At 42.7% G+C, this 22,197-nt stretch overlaps 7 protein-coding genes and 1 non-coding gene across 8 annotated transcripts; 2 read left to right on the top strand and 6 right to left on the bottom strand.

Moving 5' to 3' along the window:
- Nucleotides 1-4,520: 4,520 nt before the first annotated feature.
- Nucleotides 4,521-5,942, top strand: UTR2 (Utr2p; the record flags this gene model as incomplete). The annotated part of the gene is made up of 1 exon (XM_018880726.1): nucleotides 4,521-5,942. One exon carries the CDS (start codon nucleotides 4,521-4,523, stop codon nucleotides 5,940-5,942), a length of 1,422 nt encoding a protein of 473 aa, XP_018738517.1.
- A 223-nt stretch (nucleotides 5,943-6,165) lies between these two features.
- JLP1 (Jlp1p) lies at nucleotides 6,166-7,317 on the bottom strand (the record flags this gene model as incomplete). Its single annotated transcript, XM_018880725.1, has 1 exon — nucleotides 6,166-7,317. The coding sequence occupies one exon, from the start codon at nucleotides 7,315-7,317 to the stop codon at nucleotides 6,166-6,168; it is 1,152 nt and encodes a 383-aa protein (XP_018738516.1).
- Nucleotides 7,318-7,946: 629 nt separating this feature from the next.
- AWJ20_3690 lies at nucleotides 7,947-8,019 on the bottom strand (the record flags this gene model as incomplete). The annotated part of the gene is made up of 1 exon: nucleotides 7,947-8,019. It is a non-coding gene; the product is annotated as a tRNA-Trp (tRNA).
- A 526-nt stretch (nucleotides 8,020-8,545) lies between these two features.
- PRP43 (DEAH-box ATP-dependent RNA helicase PRP43) lies at nucleotides 8,546-10,822 on the bottom strand (the record flags this gene model as incomplete). Its single annotated transcript, XM_018880723.1, has 1 exon — nucleotides 8,546-10,822. One exon carries the CDS (start codon nucleotides 10,820-10,822, stop codon nucleotides 8,546-8,548), a length of 2,277 nt encoding a protein of 758 aa, XP_018738515.1.
- Nucleotides 10,823-11,010: 188 nt separating this feature from the next.
- On the top strand, nucleotides 11,011-12,672 carry COQ8 (protein kinase COQ8; the record flags this gene model as incomplete). The annotated part of the gene is made up of 1 exon (XM_018880722.1): nucleotides 11,011-12,672. The coding sequence occupies one exon, from the start codon at nucleotides 11,011-11,013 to the stop codon at nucleotides 12,670-12,672; it is 1,662 nt and encodes a 553-aa protein (XP_018738514.1).
- Nucleotides 12,673-12,745: 73 nt separating this feature from the next.
- RGD2 (Rgd2p) lies at nucleotides 12,746-15,646 on the bottom strand (the record flags this gene model as incomplete). Its single annotated transcript, XM_018880721.1, has 1 exon — nucleotides 12,746-15,646. One exon carries the CDS (start codon nucleotides 15,644-15,646, stop codon nucleotides 12,746-12,748), a length of 2,901 nt encoding a protein of 966 aa, XP_018738513.1.
- Nucleotides 15,647-16,223: 577 nt separating this feature from the next.
- Nucleotides 16,224-17,075, bottom strand: AWJ20_3686 (uncharacterized protein; the record flags this gene model as incomplete). The annotated part of the gene is made up of 1 exon (XM_018880720.1): nucleotides 16,224-17,075. The coding sequence occupies one exon, from the start codon at nucleotides 17,073-17,075 to the stop codon at nucleotides 16,224-16,226; it is 852 nt and encodes a 283-aa protein (XP_018738512.1).
- A 412-nt stretch (nucleotides 17,076-17,487) lies between these two features.
- AWJ20_3685 (uncharacterized protein) lies at nucleotides 17,488-21,411 on the bottom strand (the record flags this gene model as incomplete). The annotated part of the gene is made up of 1 exon (XM_018880719.1): nucleotides 17,488-21,411. One exon carries the CDS (start codon nucleotides 21,409-21,411, stop codon nucleotides 17,488-17,490), a length of 3,924 nt encoding a protein of 1,307 aa, XP_018738511.1.
- Nucleotides 21,412-22,197: the final 786 nt, after the last annotated feature.

Raw genomic sequence — 22,197 nt, 5'->3', positions numbered from 1 at the left:
AATATGAGTAAAGACAAGAAGTCGCATCTGGTTGGTGTTTATCAAAACGTGATTGGGAAAGTCGACTGATAATTGTGCCTTCAACTTGGACTTCAAGCACTGTCTGACGTAAAGCCAAGAAACGTCGAGAAAAACTCTAAGCTAGATTGAGGCGCGATACAATTTGAGAAGAAATAGACTTACGACCCGGCACGTGAAACGCCACGAGGGGCTAACGGAAATAAACGAGTAGAGAGTACTTACTTAGAGAATTATCAACAGAGAGATCCCTGAAATGGAGCAATACACTATGAGATGAAAGAAGCTGTCACTGAAACACAAATGATAAAAAACTAAGTCCAGGGAGCTCTTAAACCCGCCCAACGACCTCGAGTTGTGGAGATGACCAAACAGTCTAGAGATTTGCGGAGCTATAAAACCCTCCCTAAACGCGCTGAGAAAATGGCGAACAGCGCTATTCTCTGAACGTGGTTAAGTTTCGGGAAGAATTGCATAAACATGACACAGCGAATTACATGGACTTTACAAGGACTCGAGAGGAAAAGCGAAGTCTCAGAGTTAGGAAACAACAGAGATGAAACCCCAGAGTGCAGGAACCTCGAAGAAATGACTCTAGCGCAATGCGAAAAGGAACGGGGTCTGGGACGGGGTCTGGGCAGAGCTCCAGCCGCTGGAGGCAGACCCTCACGCCTGAACAACCCGCAAGGAGCAAAAGAAGTGGACTAAAGGGGTTACCCAGAAAGCGCACCAAACGTAAGCGCAAGTAACTGGAAAAGACCACAAGGATATCATTGCTAGACAGGCCGTTCACCAAAGCAGACAGGTTGGGACGAAAAAAAATAGATTATGACCCACACTACGGGTTCACATGCTTGCGCCGCAAGAACAAGGACAAGAAGCTTAATAAACGCATATACTAAGGGTAATAAATTGCTAGATGGGACAGTGTTCACACTCCATAGCATACGATTCAGTAGCCTTACTATCAAATTCATAACTCTGCTCATGCCATGCCGAAGAAGAGAAGTTGCAAAATAGCTTGAAGCAATCGGGGCTTTTGTCATGCATTACCTCTAAGGGAATACTGCCAGAAATTGTTGAAAGACCCAGTTCGCTGGCCCAATTGGAGGTGAAGGAAGAAGTTGAACAAGCTTTGTTTGGCATCCACAAGACACTCCAGGACTAGCCGTCACTAGAATGGACACCCTGTAACAGGTGTGGATAGTTCCAATCAAATGCTTTCACATCGAATAGCTAGAAATGAGAGTGTGTCACACTGTCATCCTAAAGAAACTGGGGATACTCGTCTACAGCTATGAAGGCCCATCGCCCTATCTCACGAAAACACAATCGGGAAGCTACTGGAGATGATCGTGGAAGAGAGCATGGAGTACCTGACACGACAAATTCTCTCTCCAAGTATCTGTTTGGTTCGCGATCAGAGTAGTTTACAAGACGCGATCTTGAAGTTAGCGCATGATATTTGCTCCTATTATACTGACCGGCAACAAGTGTCTTGATGATTGATATACGAGGTGCCTTAACAATGTCCATAGGGACACCTTGATTAGACTTTTGACGGATATGGAGTTACCGACAGCCGCAATTTACTTAGTGTATCATTTCATGTTACACCGCTATATCTCACTCACTGCTGAGAGGGTCACGAATGACATGAGCTCAACCAAGACAGGAATCCCTCAAGGATCTCTTATCTCACTTTTGCGCTTTCCTATTTACACAATATCTCTCTATCGATTGGTTGGATCCTTGGGCGCATAGTCATTGGATATGTAGACGATATCACAGTCTACGCGTGTAGACTCGTATCTTGCCATGTTAAGCCATGTTATTCAACTACAAAGAAATTGATTATGGTGAGAAACTCGCATCCAGTTCAAAAAATCACAACCCGATCCGACACCGCTTCGTTTGCCTAATGGGCCTATTGGACTGCCGCAAGACGAGGTAAAGCTCCTGGGAATCGTACTGGATAAAGGGTTCACATCCACGGCCCATATTAAATCCGTGGCATCTAAATCTCAGGGAGCTCTTGCTCACCTCTGGCACCTTGATGGCCGCTACAAATGGACGACTGGCAGAGTAGTCCTTCAGTTTTACCTACCCTGTGCCCGTTCTATCATGCAATATTGGGCTGAAGTCTGGTCTACGTTCTTAATACCAACTTTAACTGATCCAAAACGCGTGTCTAAGGCATATACTGCGAGCAGTTAAGAGTACGCCAATCTATATCCTACATCACGAATCAGGGGGGGGGGGGGGGGGGGTAGTTCCGCTTGACATCGATTTCAAGTATACGACGCAGGTGCGAACTCTGCGACTACCACCAGACTGAATAGTCACAACCCACTAGCCGTGGAAATGGACCATCCTTCTGAGAATTCACCTCTTTGTAAATCGACGGTGGTTCCCTTGGAAGGGAGCAATTTCTCTCGCCTAAGAGGATCAGTGAAGGATAAACCACATTGGGAGTCTCGAAGGGTAGTGGCGGATCAAAATAACGCCCAATGGGCGGAATGAAAAAGTGGCTGTCAAACCACTCAAGGAACAGGAACTAGACCACTGGAAAACAGTTTACAATCTACAACTGAAAGTGTCGGTATCACAACGGAAAGGTCAAGGGTACAGCAAGGAATCCCCACTTCAACTTAAATATCTAATCAAAATGGACTTGTCGACTGTTAAGTGCTTTAATACGTTTCGGTCCGGCCATGCACTGGCGGATAAGTTGTTTTAACTTTTTCACGTCAAGGACGCCGAGCAACTATGTCATTGCGGCAGTCTCTAGAGATTGTCTCTCATATCATGAACGAGTGCCCACTATTAGGCGACAAACTGCCCAGTTTCAACGACTACACAACATTTGGAATCCAGTTTACCACTTATTATTTAAAAGATTTCGAAATAGACTTCTCCCCATGTATGTTTTGAGCCTGGATATCCTATTTTGGTGGTCTAACTTATAATTGACAGTTTAGAATCACAACCAAACTGGAAGTCGACTGCAGATTTGCCATCTTCGGCTTCGTAGTAGTAGACACAGTGTCCTTATGACACAAAACTGAGTCCGATAGTATGGTCCTTCTGACTGACCATGACTCCAGCATGAGCTACCCCTGTGTTTCATATCAACACAGAAACTGTGAACACCTTCTTTATCTCTATAAACCTCAGATCAAGTATATAAGATACTGGTTCACGATGTATATTGGCTATGGATATCCACTAAGAAGTGAGATCAGTCAATCTTACAACACCCGTTAATATTTCATGCTGTCACCAAAATTGCAAAAATCTTATTGACATTTAAGGGATAATGGTCGAGGCTCTAGGATCCCCATATGACTGTCGACTTTGAACTCACATATTGAACCATTAGATTCATGCCTGTTTCTTATGTAAGGTCTAATATAGATGGTAATGGTCGTAGTAGATACCTTAAATTCTTGTGCCCCAACATACTAGATAAGATGCCAAGCTATATAGCCACTCTATGCCAACCCTTAGTATATATACTGTGGCCAAGCCTTGCTGATCCGATTTTTAATGCAAAAATCTGCTCTACTCCACATTGAATATTGGTTGATATCGTAAAGAGCGTGGCATCAGGAATCATAAAATCGTTCTTCCCTCTTCCAGTTTGTCCGTAATATGAAGGAATGGGAGTATGCCGTACTTTGTTGATCTTTGGTGTCTCTACCAGTCGCTTGTATCAACTAACAATCTTTAGGGCCTGGCACACATCATTTGCCGTTTTGTTGACCATAAAACTCAAATTTTCTGATCCCTGCCTACATTTCATTTCGGACAACTACAACGTGACAAATTTATTCGCTAAAACCAGTTTATTTTTAGATATGGCTATAATACATTATCCTTGCTTTCTTTGTATATCAGTTTACGTCATGTCAGTTCGATCGACATGGTTATATAAATGTATGATCTTCAGCCTTGCCACCTTGCCAAGATTGTTCAGAATGTTGGATGCTACGACAGATTTTCGAGCTTAGACAACTTCCAAAAGTCCGACTGTAAATGCGTGTTAATTTATCGCTTTTGTCGACTTGGCGCAATACACTAGTTGTTTGCGTGGATTTTTTGCTTTTCATTAGCCTCGACCGTGTATCAATTTAAAGTCTAAAGATATGTGTGTTTACATAGTAGTATTTTGACCTATTCCGATTTTGATGGACATGCACGACGTATTACTATATAAGGCGAAATCCCTGCTTATCATTTGAGATCTAGCTGCATCGCGATGGGTAATCTAACGTTCACGGCCGTCAAATGGGCGATCAATGCACAATTTGACACAAAAAACCAAGTCTGTAGCGGCTATTCTAAACTGTAAGAATGAAAAGGAGAACGAAAGATTGGCAAAGTATTTAAACTTTTACTGCGCCTAGTATAATAACTTTCGCCAAATCTGCTTCATCCTGACAACTTTTATTCACTCGTTACATTTTCTACTTACAATTTTTCTCTGTGACCTGGTTAGAATGAGACTACTCCCTTTGGTGTCATTAGCTGCTTTAGTGGGAAGGGTGCTGTGTGATTCGGCACCATCTTGTGGAAATGGAAAGAATTGCCCCGAAGATTCCCCATGTTGTTCTCAATATGGCGAATGTGGTACTGGTTTGTACTGCCTTGGTGCCTGTGATGTTGCTCACTCATTCAACTCTTCCGCGTGTGTTCCTTTACCGGTATGTAATTCCAAAGAATATCAATTCACCAGTTCCGATATGATCGCTGATCAGACGAAATATCTGGGTGATAACTCGAAATATGGTTGGACTACCAATGGCCAAGTTCTTGACTACGGTGGTAATGTCTTACTCACCATGGCTAATCAATCTTACGGCACTGTAATCTCATCGACCTCTGCTGTTTGGTATGGTAAGGTATCGGCAACACTGAAGACTTCACATGGCGATGGTGTTGTATCGGCTTTTATTATCATGTCGCCCAGTAAGGATGAAATTGATTACGAGTTTGTTGGCTCTAATGTTGGACAAGCTCAAACCAACTTCTACTACGAAGGTATACTAAATTACACAAATGGCGCTTCCATATCATTATCGTCTACTAATGAGAGCTTCCATACCTACGAATTTGATTGGTCAGAAGATAGAATCCAGTGGCTGATCGATGGTCAAGTGGCCCGAACTCTCAACAAAGCAGACACTTATAACTCGACAACTGGCCAATATATGTACCCCCAAACTCCAGGGATTGTCCAATTGTCCCTTTGGCCTGGCGGTTCAGAGCTAAACGGTCAAGGAACAGTAGATTGGGCAGGCGGTCCTATCGATTGGAATATGCCGGAGTTCAGTGATCCCGGGTATTTGTTTGTCACTTTGAAAGATATTTCGGTTGAGTGTTACGATCCACCATCTGGTGCTACCGTTAGTGGCAACTCTTCATATGTTTTTACTTCTAACAGTAATCTCACGGAAAGTTCAGTTCAAATCACGGATGATAAACATATATTAGGTTCATTTGCAGCGGTTGGCTATGATTTGGACAAGGGTAAAGATGACAAAAATCTTCAAACAGTTTCTGCCGTCACGGTTAGTCAACTCGGAGGTAATGATGGCGATAGGAGTGCTTCAGGTTCTGTGCCCGTTGCCTCCCAAGTTAAACAAACCAGCACATCGGATTCCTCCACTAAGAGTTTGGTAAATGTAAGCAATGTAGCTAGTTCTACTAGTAGCTCAAAAGCGAAGGCATCAACGACAGGTGCTAGCAGCGACCCGTCAGATACAGCAGCCGCGGCTTCTACTGCTGGTACGACCACAACTGGATCTGTGGCGTCTTCAGGAACTACTGCAACTAGTGACTCATTGAGCAAGATGGAATACCTATCTACAGTTATGATTTCACTGATCGGCATCTTCACCGCCGGTTATGCCTTTTGTTAAAGGCTTTCAAGTCTGCAGTCAGAGTTGTCGACCATCTTATAAGTGGTTATTGCTTTAATTCAATATTTTTAGGAATAGGAAGCTACAAATTATTTATAAGCCAGAAATATGTATACAATAGCTAGACTACTCATATACACAGCTAAATTGTCCGCTTTAGTGATAGATAATACGACATTTATTATAACAAATCCTTAATCCCCCCCTCCAGCTAACTAGAGTTTCAGTCCTCGTAAGGAGTCTCATATGGCCGCTCAGCTTGAGGTGTATAACGGAAAGCATGGCGGGTCTGACCATCGTCCCAGTCAAACAATGCAGAGTGTACAGCACGCCTATTATCCCAAACAACAATTGTTCCATCTTCCCAATGGGCCCTTACTTGCGTATCAGCACTTTTAGCTATTGTGTCATAGAGGAATTTGAGTAAAGCTTCTGACTCCTCTGACTTGAACCCTTCGATATATCGTGTAAAAGACGGATTCACAAAGATTGACTTCTTCTTTGTTACTGGGTGTGTTCTAACAATTGGATGGGAATTTTTCACAGGTTCTCTCCTAACAACGCCACCACCTTCCTGAGATCTAGCAGCTTGCTCCTGAGCAGAGTGCACAGCTTTTAAACCATGCAATCGCTTTTTGAACTCTGGAGAAAGCCGCTCATATATCTCAGTCGTATCCGTGAACAGAGTATCACCACCCCCACCAGTAGGCAGCTCCAATATACCCAGTAAAGTTGTACCAGGAGGTTGTTTTTCGTAGGTCACATCCGAATGCCATCCTACAGAGGAGACTCTCTTCGCATAAAATTCGTCCCAGGTTCTTGTGTTCGCATCTCTATATACTAGGTGAACTTCAGGATATCCTTCAGGCGATCCAGATGTGGGATGTATATGTTGACGACCAAAATGCTCTGCCCATTTCAAAGCTTGTGGGATAGGAAGCTCTCTAAAATCTTGATCTCTAAAGACAACCACGCCTCGTTCGGCAACAAACCTAGCCAAATCGTTTTTGGCACTATCACCCAATTGACTGAGTTGGATACCTCTGATTTCAGAACCAAACTTAGGTGTCAATTCAATGTGGGAATAGCCAAATTTGACTAACTGAGTATTAGCAGATGCCCTCTTGTCCGCATCTGTGGAGGGCAAACCATTGGGAAACAAATTCACTAATTTCTCATCTGCGAGTAGGCCGGGATCAGAAAAGTCAAATTCATCGTATGGATTATATTTTTCATTGGGGTCCCAAGTGGGTGCGTAGGCTGGGAACCTGAACTGGGACTTATGCACAGCCAGAGACTCAGCTGTGGTAGTTGGTTTATTGAATAGCTGCTTATGCTGATTAACCTCAGCTCCACTCTTTGCCACTGTAGCCATTGTAAGAAGCAAGTACTTAATGGACGGTTCAAGCAGTGACTGTATATGCCTTTATATACTTTCAACATCAGCACTAGTCTTCGGATTCCGTCCATTGCAATACCTGATGAAATCATATCACGCAATTGCCTGCAATTTGATCGGAATACGGTACCAATCCCCATTAAGCTGTTATCTCAGCATATAGATGGTACTTGACAATGCACTCCTTCCTCATCCCTCGGACTGCGATATAGTCCTCAATGCACTCTCAGACAGGGTCATTACATAAAGTCCTGTAATGACGCAATTTTGACGCTCTATCAGCTTATCAATGCGGGGAACACAGTGCTTGAGCTATAATTGATAAACAAAAATAACTAACGTTCCTTAAAAAAGAAAACTGATTTTACAATAAACGTGGACGCTGAATTCACGTTGAATCGGACCAATGAATGCTGTTGAGGGTGCTGTTGAGGGCCCAGGAAAGAGATAAGTTATGTACTGCATATTGCTAAGTGGTAAGCTTCTCAGGCCGCGTTGTAAACAAAGAGTAGCATTTAAATTTCTCAAATCATTTTGCTGCACTATTCCGTAACATTGGTCCCAAAAAAATATTGTCTAACAAGAGATACCTCGTTTAAAAAAATTGACACGTACAGGACTCGAACCAATGACCTTCGGATTTGGAATCCGACGCTCTACCAACTGAGCTAACGCGTCACTTCGTTGTTTGTGTCAGACATAGCTTCCTTTTACATGTCAACTCTTATCTTATCAGTCAATAGCAGGTAACCTAACCCTGGGATCCGAGACATATAAATACTCGTAGTTTCCCTTAGAAGTTGGAAGACTAAGCTTGGTTATCATTAAGTCTTCTTATACTAACTTCTAAGGTGAGTTTTCAATTATAATACATTAAGTCTTCTTATACTAACTTCTAAGACGGGTAAGGCCTCAACCCGGATACAACATATCCTTCGACCTTACAGTTTGTCTCTCATTATAAATCCACAAAAGGTATTGCTAGGTATCGTTATGTGGCTAGCGACGACCAAAAGTTTATGCCAAAAACTACGCTGAACAACACACAGGACGAAGGAACTCGCGTCAGATATCTCTACACTTTAGGACAATAGTTAATTACTGCTAGTATGTCCGATAGGGGTTAAAAAATACCCATTATAGGCATAATATATCGGTTTTTAAAGGTGATTCATTATAAATAATATTACTAAAACTGTACAATCTATTTATACGATGCTTTGCTGCGCTTGGAATCGCTTTTCTTCAGTCTATCGGCTTTAGCTTTAGCGGCTTCAAGTCCCATCCGGACGTCAACATTTCCCTTTTTGAAAGCTTCAATATCATAATATGCAGGGGCCAACTCCAGCAGCCACTCAGGTTTAATGGCAGTCACAGTGCGGATGTAGTTCTTAGTCGTAAGCACAAATTCATTGTAGAGCACCCAGTCACTATCTTGGGCAATAACCGTACTGGGGTGAATTAAGACCTCTTGATTGTCCTTCACAGTTATGTAACCTTTGCGCGAACTCATCCTCTTAGCAACTTGCATAAAATACCCAGAGAGTAGAGATTTTCTAATATTGTTGTAATAATTCTTGTCCTCAAATGGAGTACTCACAAGGGACAGATCATTTCTCTCCATAATTCTCTTTAGTTGAAAGCGTACATTGTCGGCACTTTGAAGTGACCTTAGAGACAAAAAGTGGTCATAACACCATTGAGAGGGATTAAGCTGAGCCTCAGGGCTTTTGAACGCATGGTATACGTTCAACAATGTCAGATGGTCACCGTCTGGGTGAGAAAATACTCCCTTCATCTCATCAGCTGCCTTTCGTGCATTATTCGGTCGCACAAACACATTAGGGACACTAAGCAGAGCAGTAATAGATAGAATTTCATTTGAACAGTAGAACTCAGGCGATTTTATAAGCATGACAGCTAGCATTGGGTCAAGTGGAAACTCCGATGCCATCCTACCGAGAGGTGTAAGTTCACCATCATCGTCAATACAGCCTAAAAAGTTTAGTTCTTCTAGAGCTCTCATCATTGTTTCAGGAGCTGGGGGGTCCATGAAATCAAAGTGAACCAAGTCGTCAATTCCTAATTTTTTGAGCTCAAGGACTGTGTTGGCAAGGTTACTTCTCAAAATCTCTGGGTAACTTTGCTCGTTCAATTCTTTCTTAAAAGCATCCTCCGTATAAAGACGGAAACATTTACCTGGTCTAGTACGACCTGCACGACCAGCTCTTTGCTGTGCAGACGCTTTGGAAATTGGTGCCACAAGAAGGGACTCCACTCTGATACGAGGATTGTAAACTTTTTGTTTAGAAAAACCTGGATCTACCACGTAAACAATTCCATCAATCGTTAACGAGGTCTCTGCAATGTTTGTACCAACTACTACTTTACGACCCGGAGCGCCACCAGGAGTAAATGGAGCAGGTGCAGGGTCAAAAATTTTTTGTTGTTGACTTGGAGGCAATGAACCATATAGGGGATAAACGCTTAAGGGTCCACAGTTCGACTCTCTGATCAACTCATCTGCTTCAAGAGATATCTTCCGACACGCATCTTCGATCTCCTCTTCACCAGTTAAAAACAATAAAATGTCACCCTCTGCTTCGCTGGCGTGGATTTGTAATACTGTACGAATAGCAGCTTCAAGGTAATCACGTTGATACTCAGGAGTATAATATATTTCAACTGGATGAGTTCTGCCAGGAACTGCTAATAAAGGAGCATCATTAAAGTATGACTGAAACTTTTCAGCGTCTAGAGTAGCTGACATTACGATAATTTTCAGATCAGGACGCCTAGATGCAACTTGTTTGATCAATCCCATCAGAATATCCGTCGAAAGTGTTCGCTCGTGGGCTTCGTCAAGAATAATGCAGCTATATCTCTGAAGTAAAGGATCAGTCATTGCTTCACGTAACAGCATTCCGTCTGTCATATATTTTAAAAATGTATTCGAAGATGTCTTATCTTCGAAACGAATGCTATAACCAACTTCTTCACCAAGTTTCACATCCATTTCATCAGCTACACGCTTAGCTACAGACATGGCGGCAACACGACGTGGCTGTGTACAAGCAATTTGTTTTCCTTGAATATGAGGCAGATCATCGTAAGCAACAAATTGAGGAATTTGCGTCGTTTTACCTGAACCTGTCTCACCAACAAATACCATGATTTGGGTGGACTGGAACATCTTAAGAAACTCATCTCTCTGCAGGTGAACGGGAAGATTACGACGCACTTTAAGTATATCAAAATATTTTTGAGACAATGATTTGCCATTAAAAGGATTCAGTGGTCCGTCTTCTGCTTTATTGGCTTGAGCAGCGGTAGATTCATGGCGAATGATACCAGAAATCCCAGTAGCATTTTCATTAGATACGGTTGAATCTTTTTCATTTTCTAGATGAGCCAAATAGGGATTGGATTTAGAGGCACCATCATCTGCCTTGAGCTTCTTGGTTACCGGTTCTTCAGACATTTTTAGCTTGGTCAGATAGATAACGGTCAAATTATGGTTGACCGAGATCCAAAACTTTTTTCCGATATGGGCAAGGGGTTTTGACAAAAAATCTCGCGGTCAATAAGTATCCTATTTTGACTCCACTGGTATATCACCACCACGATTTCCTCGACCTGCATCTCTGAATCTCTGGATTCGGAGCAAAGATGAGTCTCGGCTTGCAAATATACGATCTGATATGTATCTCTTCAGCGGTAAAGGTTATTTGTGGTCGGAATATTGAATTGCAAAAGACTGCTTTATGGAAATTATACAATTCGTCATCTCTAACCAAAAACTGCCCTTATAATGTGAAGATCAGTGGGGCTCGAACCAGACCCGTCGCTTCCCAATCTTCTCCAGCGCGAGCTCATTCGAGAAGTTTTGGAACCCTTTCATATAAAAGATTATCTGCACATCAATGCAGGTTCTACTCTACCGCCAGTCCAGAGGATCCACATCTTGAGGCCTCTCCAAAGAAGATTGGGGTTAGCGAGAAAAAGGAGTTTGTTATGGATAGTTCTCCTGTGCCTTCGTCCCGATTAGGCCGTCTTTTTCATTATGGATCCCTTGCTACCGGACTTGGGATTGGTGCACTGACGGAATCTATTAGACGTATTGGAGATGATAAATCGTCCGGCTCTACATCATCAGTTCTCCTCAATCCAGCTAACTTGGAAAGAATGGTAAAAAAGCTGTCCCAGATGCGGGGTGCCGCCTTGAAAATTGGTCAATTACTTTCTTTCCAAGACCAGAGTCTTTTTCCCCCAGAAATCCAGAAGGTCATGAGCCGTGTCCAGAATTCTGCAAATTATATGCCTAGGGGCCAGCTTGAACGAGTGGTATCTAAAGACCTGGGAAAAAATTGGCGTACAAACCTATTTGCTAAATTTGAAGACTACCCCATTGCCGCGGCCTCTATCGGTCAAGTGCACAAGGCTGTTCTTCTTGATTCATATGAACAAGTTGCTGTCAAAGTTCAATACCCTGGTGTAGCAAATAGCATCGATTCTGATCTCAATAACTTAATGCTACTTCTTACAGCTTCGCGATTTCTTCCTGAGGGTCTGTTTTTGGATAAAACTATTGATAATGCCCGTACTGAACTTAAATGGGAGACTGATTATCTACGAGAGGCGCAGAATATTGAAACATTTCGGGAGTATTTGAAAGATGACCCAGTCTTTGTAGTCCCCAAGGTCTATCATCAGGCATCATCCGATCATGTACTAACAATGGAGTTCATGGCTGGGAAAGAAATCACACAGTATGAATGGAGTCAGCCAACTAAAGATTGGATAGCTACACATATTATGAGATTGTGCCTCCTAGAGATTGCTAGATTCAAGTTCATGCAGACAGACCCCAACTGGGCCAATTTCCTGTATAATGATAAAACTAAAAAAATTGAGCTGCTTGACTTTGGGGCTGCTCGTGGGTATAACTCTGACTTCATAAAAAATTACTTGGGAGTTTTACGGGCTGCAGTGAGGAAAGATCGCAAAGCCTGCGAAAAATATTCAATCAAACTGGGTTATCTCACTGGACTTGAGTCGAAGGCGATGTTGGACACTCATATAGACTCTATTTTGGTTCTTGGTGAACCTTTCGCTCAAGAAGGAGAATTTGATTTTGTGAACCAATCAATTACGACAAGAGTACGGGCGAATATCGGCGTGATGCTCCGCGAAAGGCTGACGCCTCCCCCCGAGGAAACGTATGGATTGCATAGAAAACTCAGTGGTGCGTTTCTCTTGTGTGCTAAACTAAATGCTAAGGTTCCTTGCAGTGATCTATTCAGAGAAATTGTGGGAGTAGAAGATGAATAATGTCCTCAGTCATCTATCTCATGCAAATTTTTATATGTCTTCGAACTATAACTTTGTATATTATAAATAAACCTCAATCATCTTCACCTGTCAAAGTTTGAAGCTCTGGTGTCCGAAGTACGGGGGAGACAGAGTGGCTATCATCATAAGAGGCTAGTATATCATGAACGTCCTCGTTCCCAGTTTCACTTGTTTCCTCTTTGCTTGGCCGATTTTGACTGTCTGAGTTTGGAAATAACTCGTCAATTGCCAGACCTTTTGGGGCAATCGCGGGGTCTGTTGTCGACACCGCCGTACCATCACTAAGATTTTGAGGAGTTGCTGGAAGATCTTTATCTGGCGTTCGTAATGGTATCACCGTTGAGAGCTGTAAGGTAGATCGACCAGGATTCGATTGTGACTTACGATGTTTAGAAGGGGGCGATGGCCTTGACAAGTGCGAACTGGATGAAGAGATTCCCCCAATACCATCCGGTTGTCTTGAGGGCGATAATGTCAACGGCAAAAGCCTATTGTTGAAAACTCTGCTACCACCACTAGGTGGACTGTTACCAGATGCCTCTTTGCTATCAGTTCTAAGTGGGGACCCCGGTCGAGATCGATTTCGAGAAGTCGTTGAACGTGCTGCCAATTCCTTATTCCTCGCTTCTACAATTGCTTTTCGATTTGCCTCTGAATATGATCTCTGACGACTCTTGCCCTTATAACGACCTTGTACAGATGCGAATACCTCTTCACCATGTAGCAACAACATTTTAATCAATAGACCAGGATGTTTATCCTTCATATTAAAAGCTGTGCTAGCCCTTGGGCGGAATATATAGGGTGCAAGATGAAATGATAGCCTCTCAATAGTCAGCTCGTCTCTTCCACCAAAAATAGAAGTGAGATGATTCACAATTAATTTCAGCTGGCTGATCGCTAGTTTTGGCATGTGGCAAAGTGCTGCAGCTATTGCTTCAACTTCAGACTCGTGATTTGTCTTTGGTTCATTCGAGAACACACCCTTAATCGTATCATAGACGGTAAAAGAAATCACAGAATCAGGCATTTCCAATAAAAGCTGTTTTAACGTTGAAATAACAATTTTCAACGGAAACAGTGGAAATATCTGCCCCGCGTCAAACGATTTGCCATTATTGATCTGGTTCCTTAGTTGATATATGTCGGAAATTGGAGATTGAAGGGCCCACAGATCTGCCGAATCCGAATCAACACAAGCTTCTCGAAGATAGTCAATGAATAAAGGAATAACAAACGGAACGTTAACTATATCGATTCCAAATGTTTGGCAAATCGAGTTGTCGCTAAAATTTCTATAAATCACAACATTGGGTCGAAATATGCTCGTTTTGTAATTTTCCACAAGATAACGAAGGTCCGAATCTGGATTTATAGATTCTTGATGGAGAAACAGCCGTTTAGAGATAAAATCAATATCTTGAGGCCGTGATATTCTTCGGGCCATTTCTTTTAATGCATGTTTGATTTTTACGAGACGCTCTTTTTCACATTGTTGCATATAAAATAAAACGTCCACTAGCGACTTCTCTAAGTCACAGCGAACAAGGTCTAGCTCGATTACTTGCTTCTTGTATTGTTCATCGGCATCTTCAATTTCTCGTTGCAATTTCGCTGAGGACGATTTATGCTGTGTGGGTGGTACAGGTACTGAAGTATCATTAATCGATGCAGTAAGAGCAGTATTGGCCATAGGGGGAGAAGACTTCGGAGGATCAAGTGCTTTGGGTTGCCATTGATAGAAGTAATCAGGTGAATTGACAAATCTGCCCATAACCTGTCCAACTGGCTTAATCAAATTGAAGCGGACCAAAGACTGTCCGAATTTTTCTGCTTTTCCAACCGTGAGATTAAGTCTTCTGCGAGCATACTTTACTATCTCGTCTCCAGGCGTCACATTATTATAGACCCCGAGCATGGCAATTTTATGACTCCTAAGGGGGACTTCTTCCAACAGACTGTGTACAAAATTGAAGAGTTGTTGCGGATTCCAATGAATACCAGGCATTAGTTCGAGCTTAGATGAATGTGAAACTGTCTCGTCAGGGCTATCAACAGTTATAGTTGGAATAGAAGGAACTCGAGCAACTGGTTCAGGAGGACTCGCTACAGAACGCTTTAGAATAGTCAATCCTCTAGAGAGCTCAGAGCCCAATGAAGATACTGTAGTGCTAAGACTCCCTGTCTCCATATTACTCATTTCTGCGACTCCATCCAAATCTTCACGTTGCCTACACTTCGTGTAATACACTGTTTGAAGCTTTTGCACTTGAGAAGCCATTTTATGGTATCGTGAGATCTTGGCAGTTAAGAGAGCATGATTATCATCGACCCTGGTCTTGTGTATTTGGTTAAATATTTGCAATGGTCCCCGAACCGATTTGTCAATGTCGCTTGCAATATGAGCATGTGACATACCTTGTGTAGCAATATCATTGACGTATGACATGTATGCCAATCTTAATGATGCACCTTCATCTTTGTCGAACCCCCTCTTCGTAGGCTTGTGCTTTTCTTGAAATGCTTGAAGACCTATAGCATAGGAATTTTCGAGATTCACCCGATCCTGAATCATATCCAAAACCTCACTGCTTTCCGAACAGCCCTGCCTCAATTTTTCAAATATCACATTTACGCCCGCAGTATAGTCAGGCGACCAAAAGTTATTGGCAAAATCTGGATTGGGCACAATAGATAGTGCATCAACATTCGACACTGAGCTGGAAGATGAGGCGGTGTGGTTATGAGAAGACGATCTCGACTTTGTCGAACTTGAGAATACGCTGTTATTCCCGGAAGGCTGTCCTGACAATGTGCTGTTGCTCTTATCATCATAAGAAAATACTGTATTCTCATTGGCAGCTGGAGTCCCATTTTCGACTCCTGGTACTGAGTTGTTGTTTCCTGTAGAATCCGCTGATGAATTCGAACCTTGTGTTTCGCCCCGATCCATTGTTTATAGCAGACGTTCGTCACTACTTTCAATTATAGCACAGGACAGAGTTTCTCATTCGTTACGGGGTATTTCCAATGTCGAAACGCGTTCAGAAAAGCGGTCGCGTTTACTACAGATGTTTAGATTTACGCGATAGCTTAATTGGAAATTTTTGAGTCAACTGGTAGACAACCTTATATCACCTCAAAGTTTAGAGGCCCTGATACACCCATAAAGTTAGCCTGTGTTGAAAGATAAGGACGGATGTGTCAGAAAGTTTGAGAGCTCACCTGGTTACTTACACTTTCCAAATATAGGTATTCACGAATATATGCTGTTACTCTCTCACATGTTTGTGCCATTGTGATTAAGTGCTGCAGACCCAGCACTGGGTCATGCACTACTCCTTTTGAAGGGGGCCGTTGCCGATCAGGGGTCCAGTAGATACTTAGATATCAGTCGTTAAATCTATAGTACTAAAAATATAAAAATACAAGACAAATAAAGAGAGTGAGCACATACAATAAGACAAAATAGAACACAAAATAATATTCATAAATAAAAAAGTTCGTTAAGTAATCATAAAAAGACACGATCAGATATACCCCTGAGGCGTTTGCTGCATAAGATACTCTGTGGCAATCGCATCACCATAATTGGCAGCATTGGTCATCCAATGCTTTATAACCGCCATTCGAATTGGATCATATTTATCCAAATCATCAAGGATTCTGGGGTCCTCTAACAAAGACTGCTCGAAAACGTCAGCTATTTTAGAGAACGGCAGTAAGCTAATTGGCGTGATCTCGGGGTGTGACATGTGCATAATAGCCAGTTCCCTCTGGCCTGCTATATCGCCTTCCTTAGAGGCAATATTCCATAACCAAGCACAATCAGCAAGTGTCCATTGAGATAAAAACCTATGATCAGCGACACCAGCTGTTGAGATCATACCTGTCTTATATTGAAAAATCTCAGTAGCGGTATCGACGATCAAGCCCAGTGCCTCTTCCTTTATTGACAAGGCAGCTAAGCTAACATCCCAAAAAGCCTTGCCTAAGTCAGTTAAGTCCAACATATGAGGGGGGACGAAAGCAGAAATAAACTGCAAATCTCTAAATAAAGTTCTGGACTTCAGAACACGGCTCTTCAAAATTCTTCGCAACTCTTCAGCGATTGCATCAGTACTTGGACCCGCTGAAGCTCGAGGATAAGCCTGGCCAGCTGCAAAAGCTCCCGAAGAACATCTCTTAGCTTCAACTGTAGCAATAGTTTCCTCAAGAGAAGTCATAGCCGAGATACTGGGAGCACGAGTTACATTTCGTGATAGTCCAGGGGTTTCAGACCCAAGAGAGGTCATGTTTGAGCGCGTAATGTGGGAACGCACAGATCCTGGAGTACTGAGACCACCTGCACCTGTTCTTGACAAGGTAGATACCACCAGCATTTCAAGTTCGTAGAGCATGTGCAATTTCCCCAGCGGGGATGGCGTTGTGGATAGCTTCTGTAGGATCTTCTTGTAAGCATCATCTAAATTGAAACTGGCCTTCACTGAAACTGTAGATGAAGTAGTGCCTTGATCTCCGACATTTATATTGGCAATGGCAATGGCTGCCTGTCCGTCTGTATCTGATGTATTCAAGCTAAGCCCCAACTTCGAAATCCGCCGTGAAGGTTCAGGTGGATCATGAAGTCTGAGAGCGGTCCCTTGCGTATTTTTAGCTATCGCTGCTCGCAGGTTACTCTGCTGTTCTGCGTCACGCTCAACGGCAGCTGTCACTATGGGCGAATCAATCCATTTGTCAGTTTCAGAACCTGTAGAAATGTTAGAGAAAAACTTTGCCATCAGAGAGGTAGAATTACTTACCATCGTAGAAACAATTCACGCCAACATCCGTGTAAATCAAACTCGTTAGCGTCATTTGTAAAGCCAAAATGGTCTCGTCCAATTTATTTCGCTTCGAGTCAGCTTCAAGTAGTGAAGCTTCATCCTTTGCGGTAAAATCTGCACTATCCAAATTGCTACTGGAGCCATTACTACCGGATGCCTCATTCAAACTTCTATTGCGATAATGAGCAGAATTTTCTTTGAAGGATGATGTACTGGGTGACTCCAGTACATCGGCATCACTTGGCCGTTTGCCCAGGTCTAGTGAATTGAATACTTCAATGAAATTCGGAGTCGACTTTTGAGATCGATGACCGCGAAAGCTCGACCGATCAGCAGGCCTTTGAACAGTTCGAAAGTGAACGAGATCCGACAAATCATTATCTGAAACCGCGCCAATAGAGGCACGATGTCCGTAAGACGGATTGATGCTAGGCGTACTAGAACGACTACTACCCTCGACGTCTACTATGAGCTTCCATAAGTCATATCGAAATAACAGGCTTGAAGTCAAAAGTGAATGGCCTTTATTACGTTGGGATCCTAATGCGTCTCCCATGATGCGTTTCACAAGGTCATCAACCTCGCAGCAAAACCTGTGAATACGCTCCTCACCAGTACAGAAGTTCTGAATATTCTGGCCCTGCAGCCATTTCTTAGTTGCCTCTGCTTCGCGATCAGACAATTTGTAAACACCGGCAAGCTCCTTAGGAGCGAACATTCCATTTTCTGAAAGAAACTGGCTACCTATGACAGATTGCCGTCTACTGTTTGCATATTCCCTTTTGGAATTACCAGAGGTGAATCTCTTGAAAGAGAACGCACTGAGCGAAGACACCGAACTAGAACTATTGTTTCGCTTCAATGATGGAAATGCCATCGGAGAATATAGGGAAACTGGAGACTCGGCAATTTCAGGGTTCGTCCCATATGTGAGGGCCAGAGCCACATCTTTGGCACGTGTCCATAGAGAACTATTTCTTACTTCCGTAGAATACCAAATTTTTGTTCGCAAATTTCCGAGGTAAACAAGTAAGATATCACATCTCTTTTTAGCCGCTTCGAGCTGAATTTCAAAGGGAATAATCTGGGCCTGACAAGCTTTAGCCTGACTCTGCATCCTTTGAAGGGCAAATGTCTTTTCTTTCGAAATAAGTGATATAACATAATTGTTGAGAGCAATTGCAACCTGGGCATATGTAGCACTAATTGAGCTGGGTAGCAATTTTCTTAATGCATTAGCGGCATTGGAATATTCGTTGGCATCCAAGAACTTATTATTAGCAATGCTCTTTTCCAGAGACTCTGCCAAGAGGTCGGACAAGTAGCTCGCAGAAGTGTCTGAAAGCGATTCCAGATCATTAGGACTGTTAATATGGAGTTCTTGATGAGATCTCGGATATGGAGAGCTCGAGATATGCGAAACAATCTTTTCAACGGCCCTTTTGATAACCGACACTAGCCCTCTATTGGCCGGCGCAACTGGCAAAGAATAGATCATGTCGTCTACTTCTTGAGACGTAGACAAGTCAGGGACTTGTGACACATTGTATACCTGCTCAAGTAACGATTCGGGCCTAACATCATGAACAGTGCTGTCGTTACCCACCTGAAATATATGCCATTTTTCCGAAGTTGGGCTCGGAACTCTGAAGGTCTGTAATTTGCTAGGACGTAGAGAATACAAGTATTGCGAATTGTCTCTAAACTGCAGGTATGGAAATTTTTTGATCAACTCCTCAATCACCGGTTCTACATCCGTTTTAATATCTTCCAGGCTCCAGGCGCAATCATCGCTAGGCCCTAAACGCGGCGTAGAGCTACCTGAACCTTCTTCGTAGTCGTGATCAAAACTGTTAACATTAAAGGATTGATCAACCTCAGTTAGGCTCGGTAAACTTTCCGTTTGGGAATGTGACCCGCTAACTGTACCAGCACCTGGCGTATACGAAGAACTCTCAGAGTAATGAGGTAGACCTGTTCCAGAAGATGAAACCCCATATGGATTGTAGGGCCGTTTCGAAGTGTCAACGTTTAATGCGTGTGTATTATAGTTTTGGGAACGTTGACGTAGTGCAAAAGTCGGAAACAAGGCTGAGTATAGACATACGATATCCGAGGGAGTCATCACAAAAAGTTGTCCAGGAGAACAGTACAAACTTTTAGAAGGAAGGGGGGAAGACATTGAGGATGGCATTGGAGTTGACGAAGTTCCTTCTGCTGTATTTGCATGTGACTTTTGTTCATCGGGATCAAACCTTGAGAGGATGCTTTCTAAATGCTTCTTAGTTTTCTCGTGTAGTGAACTATTAACCACAGACCCCTCCTGATGGGCACCATATGCATATGACATTACCAAGTTATATAACTTATTGAATACTAGACCCAATATTTTCTTACGCTGTACATCGCTGATGTAATAATCAGACAGCATCCCCAGTCTCTCCGGATAGATCATAGAGCGGCGAAGATGTACCGAGAAAAAGTATTTGACAACAATAAGCAAAGTGGAAGATCTCTGTGACTCCTCAGGAAGTTTGCCAACCACCACCTTCACAAAGTTTAAAAACGCCTCTGGAATTGCACCACTAGACTGATTATCAATGAACTCGACGATGAGCTCGACGGAATTTCGGAGGTAATCTTGTGACACATTGTCTAGAGGCTCATCACTGGATGATAACGATACTGATGAAGAAGAAGCTTTCCTGAGCCTAAGACGAGCACTAGCAGCCGTGGCGGTGGCTAACGAAAAAGACGAAGAAGAGGCAAGTGTAGCATTTGGTAACTCGGGAGACGGGTATTCTGAATTAGTGGCAGATACGGGAGATGAGTGGCCCCCGATTGGTCGAGTACCATTTTGAGCAGTGGAGCTAAGAAAACTACCCTCTTGGAGTAGAGTATAGAGAACGGTCTCAAATGCGTTAGTGTAAGGATGGCCAGTATCGTTCATAATCCTATCGAAAACGGCAAAGCAGAAGTTTGTACCTCTCTTATGTTCCAGTAAAGCACTACAAATATCGGCAAAGTATTCCTTTTTCTGGGACTGAAGTGTATCAGGGGGAAAAACTGAATAATAGAGAATATCTAATGGTCTCGTTCGATTCAGGGATGAAACATCTTCATATAAATCATGATTAGCTCCACCAACAAAGTTTGTTAAATCCGATGCTGACATTGATAGTAGAGCTGTGGATATAAAAGAAGGTGCAGATTTGAGCAATGTGAGGAATGAGTTCAACAATTCCCGTTGACGGTAGCGGAGCACAGATGGAAAATTTGACGGCCTTACTTTGAAGCTCTCGCTTAGTAGTTGAGAGCACTGTTCGACGGCTTGTTGATAAGATGATGAAAACTTTGCGGAATCGTATCGGGAAGATGGTGATTCAGCCAAGGCTGAGTGGAATCGTGTCAATGATACATGTAAACGGTGCACAATATTGTAGTGGATGAGATATTGTGTTAGCTGAGTAGCACTATTCTTAGCTGATGATTTAGCTGTTAATACTGCGGTGTCGATTTGGAGAAGTGAATCAATAGTGAGTAGCGTCTCATTGAGCGCCCTTGGTGCCTCATGTGGGGTTGATAGTGAAGATGAAGGTTTATGCGAAAAATATGACGTGGGTGAGCCATTCAATATGCTATTTGTCTGATGCGATTGCGAATGACTATGTAAGGAATCAGTAGTGTACATTGAAAAAGAGTTAATGGATTCATCTTTGCGCGATGAAGTTCCTGCTCCAGAAGCACTCCCCCTGGTTGACCCCAAATACGAGGTTGTGCTATCAGAAAATGACGATGAGAGAGATGACGAACCCGAATCAAATCGGATCGTGTCCACATTGGGGTCCGGAAACACAAAGGCCGGTGAAGCTAGAGATTGGACTACAGTCATGGCTTGAATGTTAGAATTAGTAACCAGAGAGCTCCCGACTCTTACAAACCTTAGCAAGATCGATATACTATATAACACAAAGGTCGAATCTATCTTGCTATTTGTAAACAATGCTTCATACTTACCTTCAACCGACCGCAACAATAAATAAGAAATAAATAAATAGAAAGGGGACTCGACAAACAGATTATATTGGACCCCAGAGTGATACTGCGTCGGAAACTATACCAGATGGCGGTAACATGAGGAACTGAATGATATACCTGGCTACTTTGAAGAAAATATAATGGCCTTGTCGTTCTCTTCAAAATAATTAGGCAGTAAAGTCCAGGAGGCGAATAATATTTAGAGAATGGGAAGTCAGTTGAAACGTAAAACGCGTTTGCAGAGGGCCCCTTAAAAAAATTGGTCACGATGAACAGGGTCAAATAATGTTAAATTTCTGGCTGTAGATGCTGAGGAGTATTCCAATTGGAAGACAATAACAAGAATCAAAGACAAGCAAACTGTCAACCTTACGAAAGTAAGCCAAATTTTGTGTCAGCCCTCAGAGCGATCTTAAATTTGATCTCATTGATGGACCTTCTTAGGAATTTAAGCCCGTTTTCTGTTGTTTTCAATTTCTTTTTTCAGATGCAGATCTAGATTATCACCCTAATCCTATATACTAATTTCGGCGTAATGCAGGAAAAAGAAAAGCAGGGGTTACCGCCTAACCTGGCTGATAAAGAAAAGGATCAAGTGGCCTCAAGATATTTGATAAGAATAGATCCCTAGCTTTTGACC

The sequence above is a fragment of the Sugiyamaella lignohabitans genome, chromosome B, assembly GCF_001640025.1.
Source record: "Sugiyamaella lignohabitans strain CBS 10342 chromosome B, complete sequence".
NCBI classification, from domain to species: Eukaryota; Fungi; Ascomycota; class Dipodascomycetes; order Dipodascales; family Trichomonascaceae; genus Sugiyamaella; species Sugiyamaella lignohabitans.
This window is presented reverse-complemented; position numbering and strand designations above follow the sequence as displayed.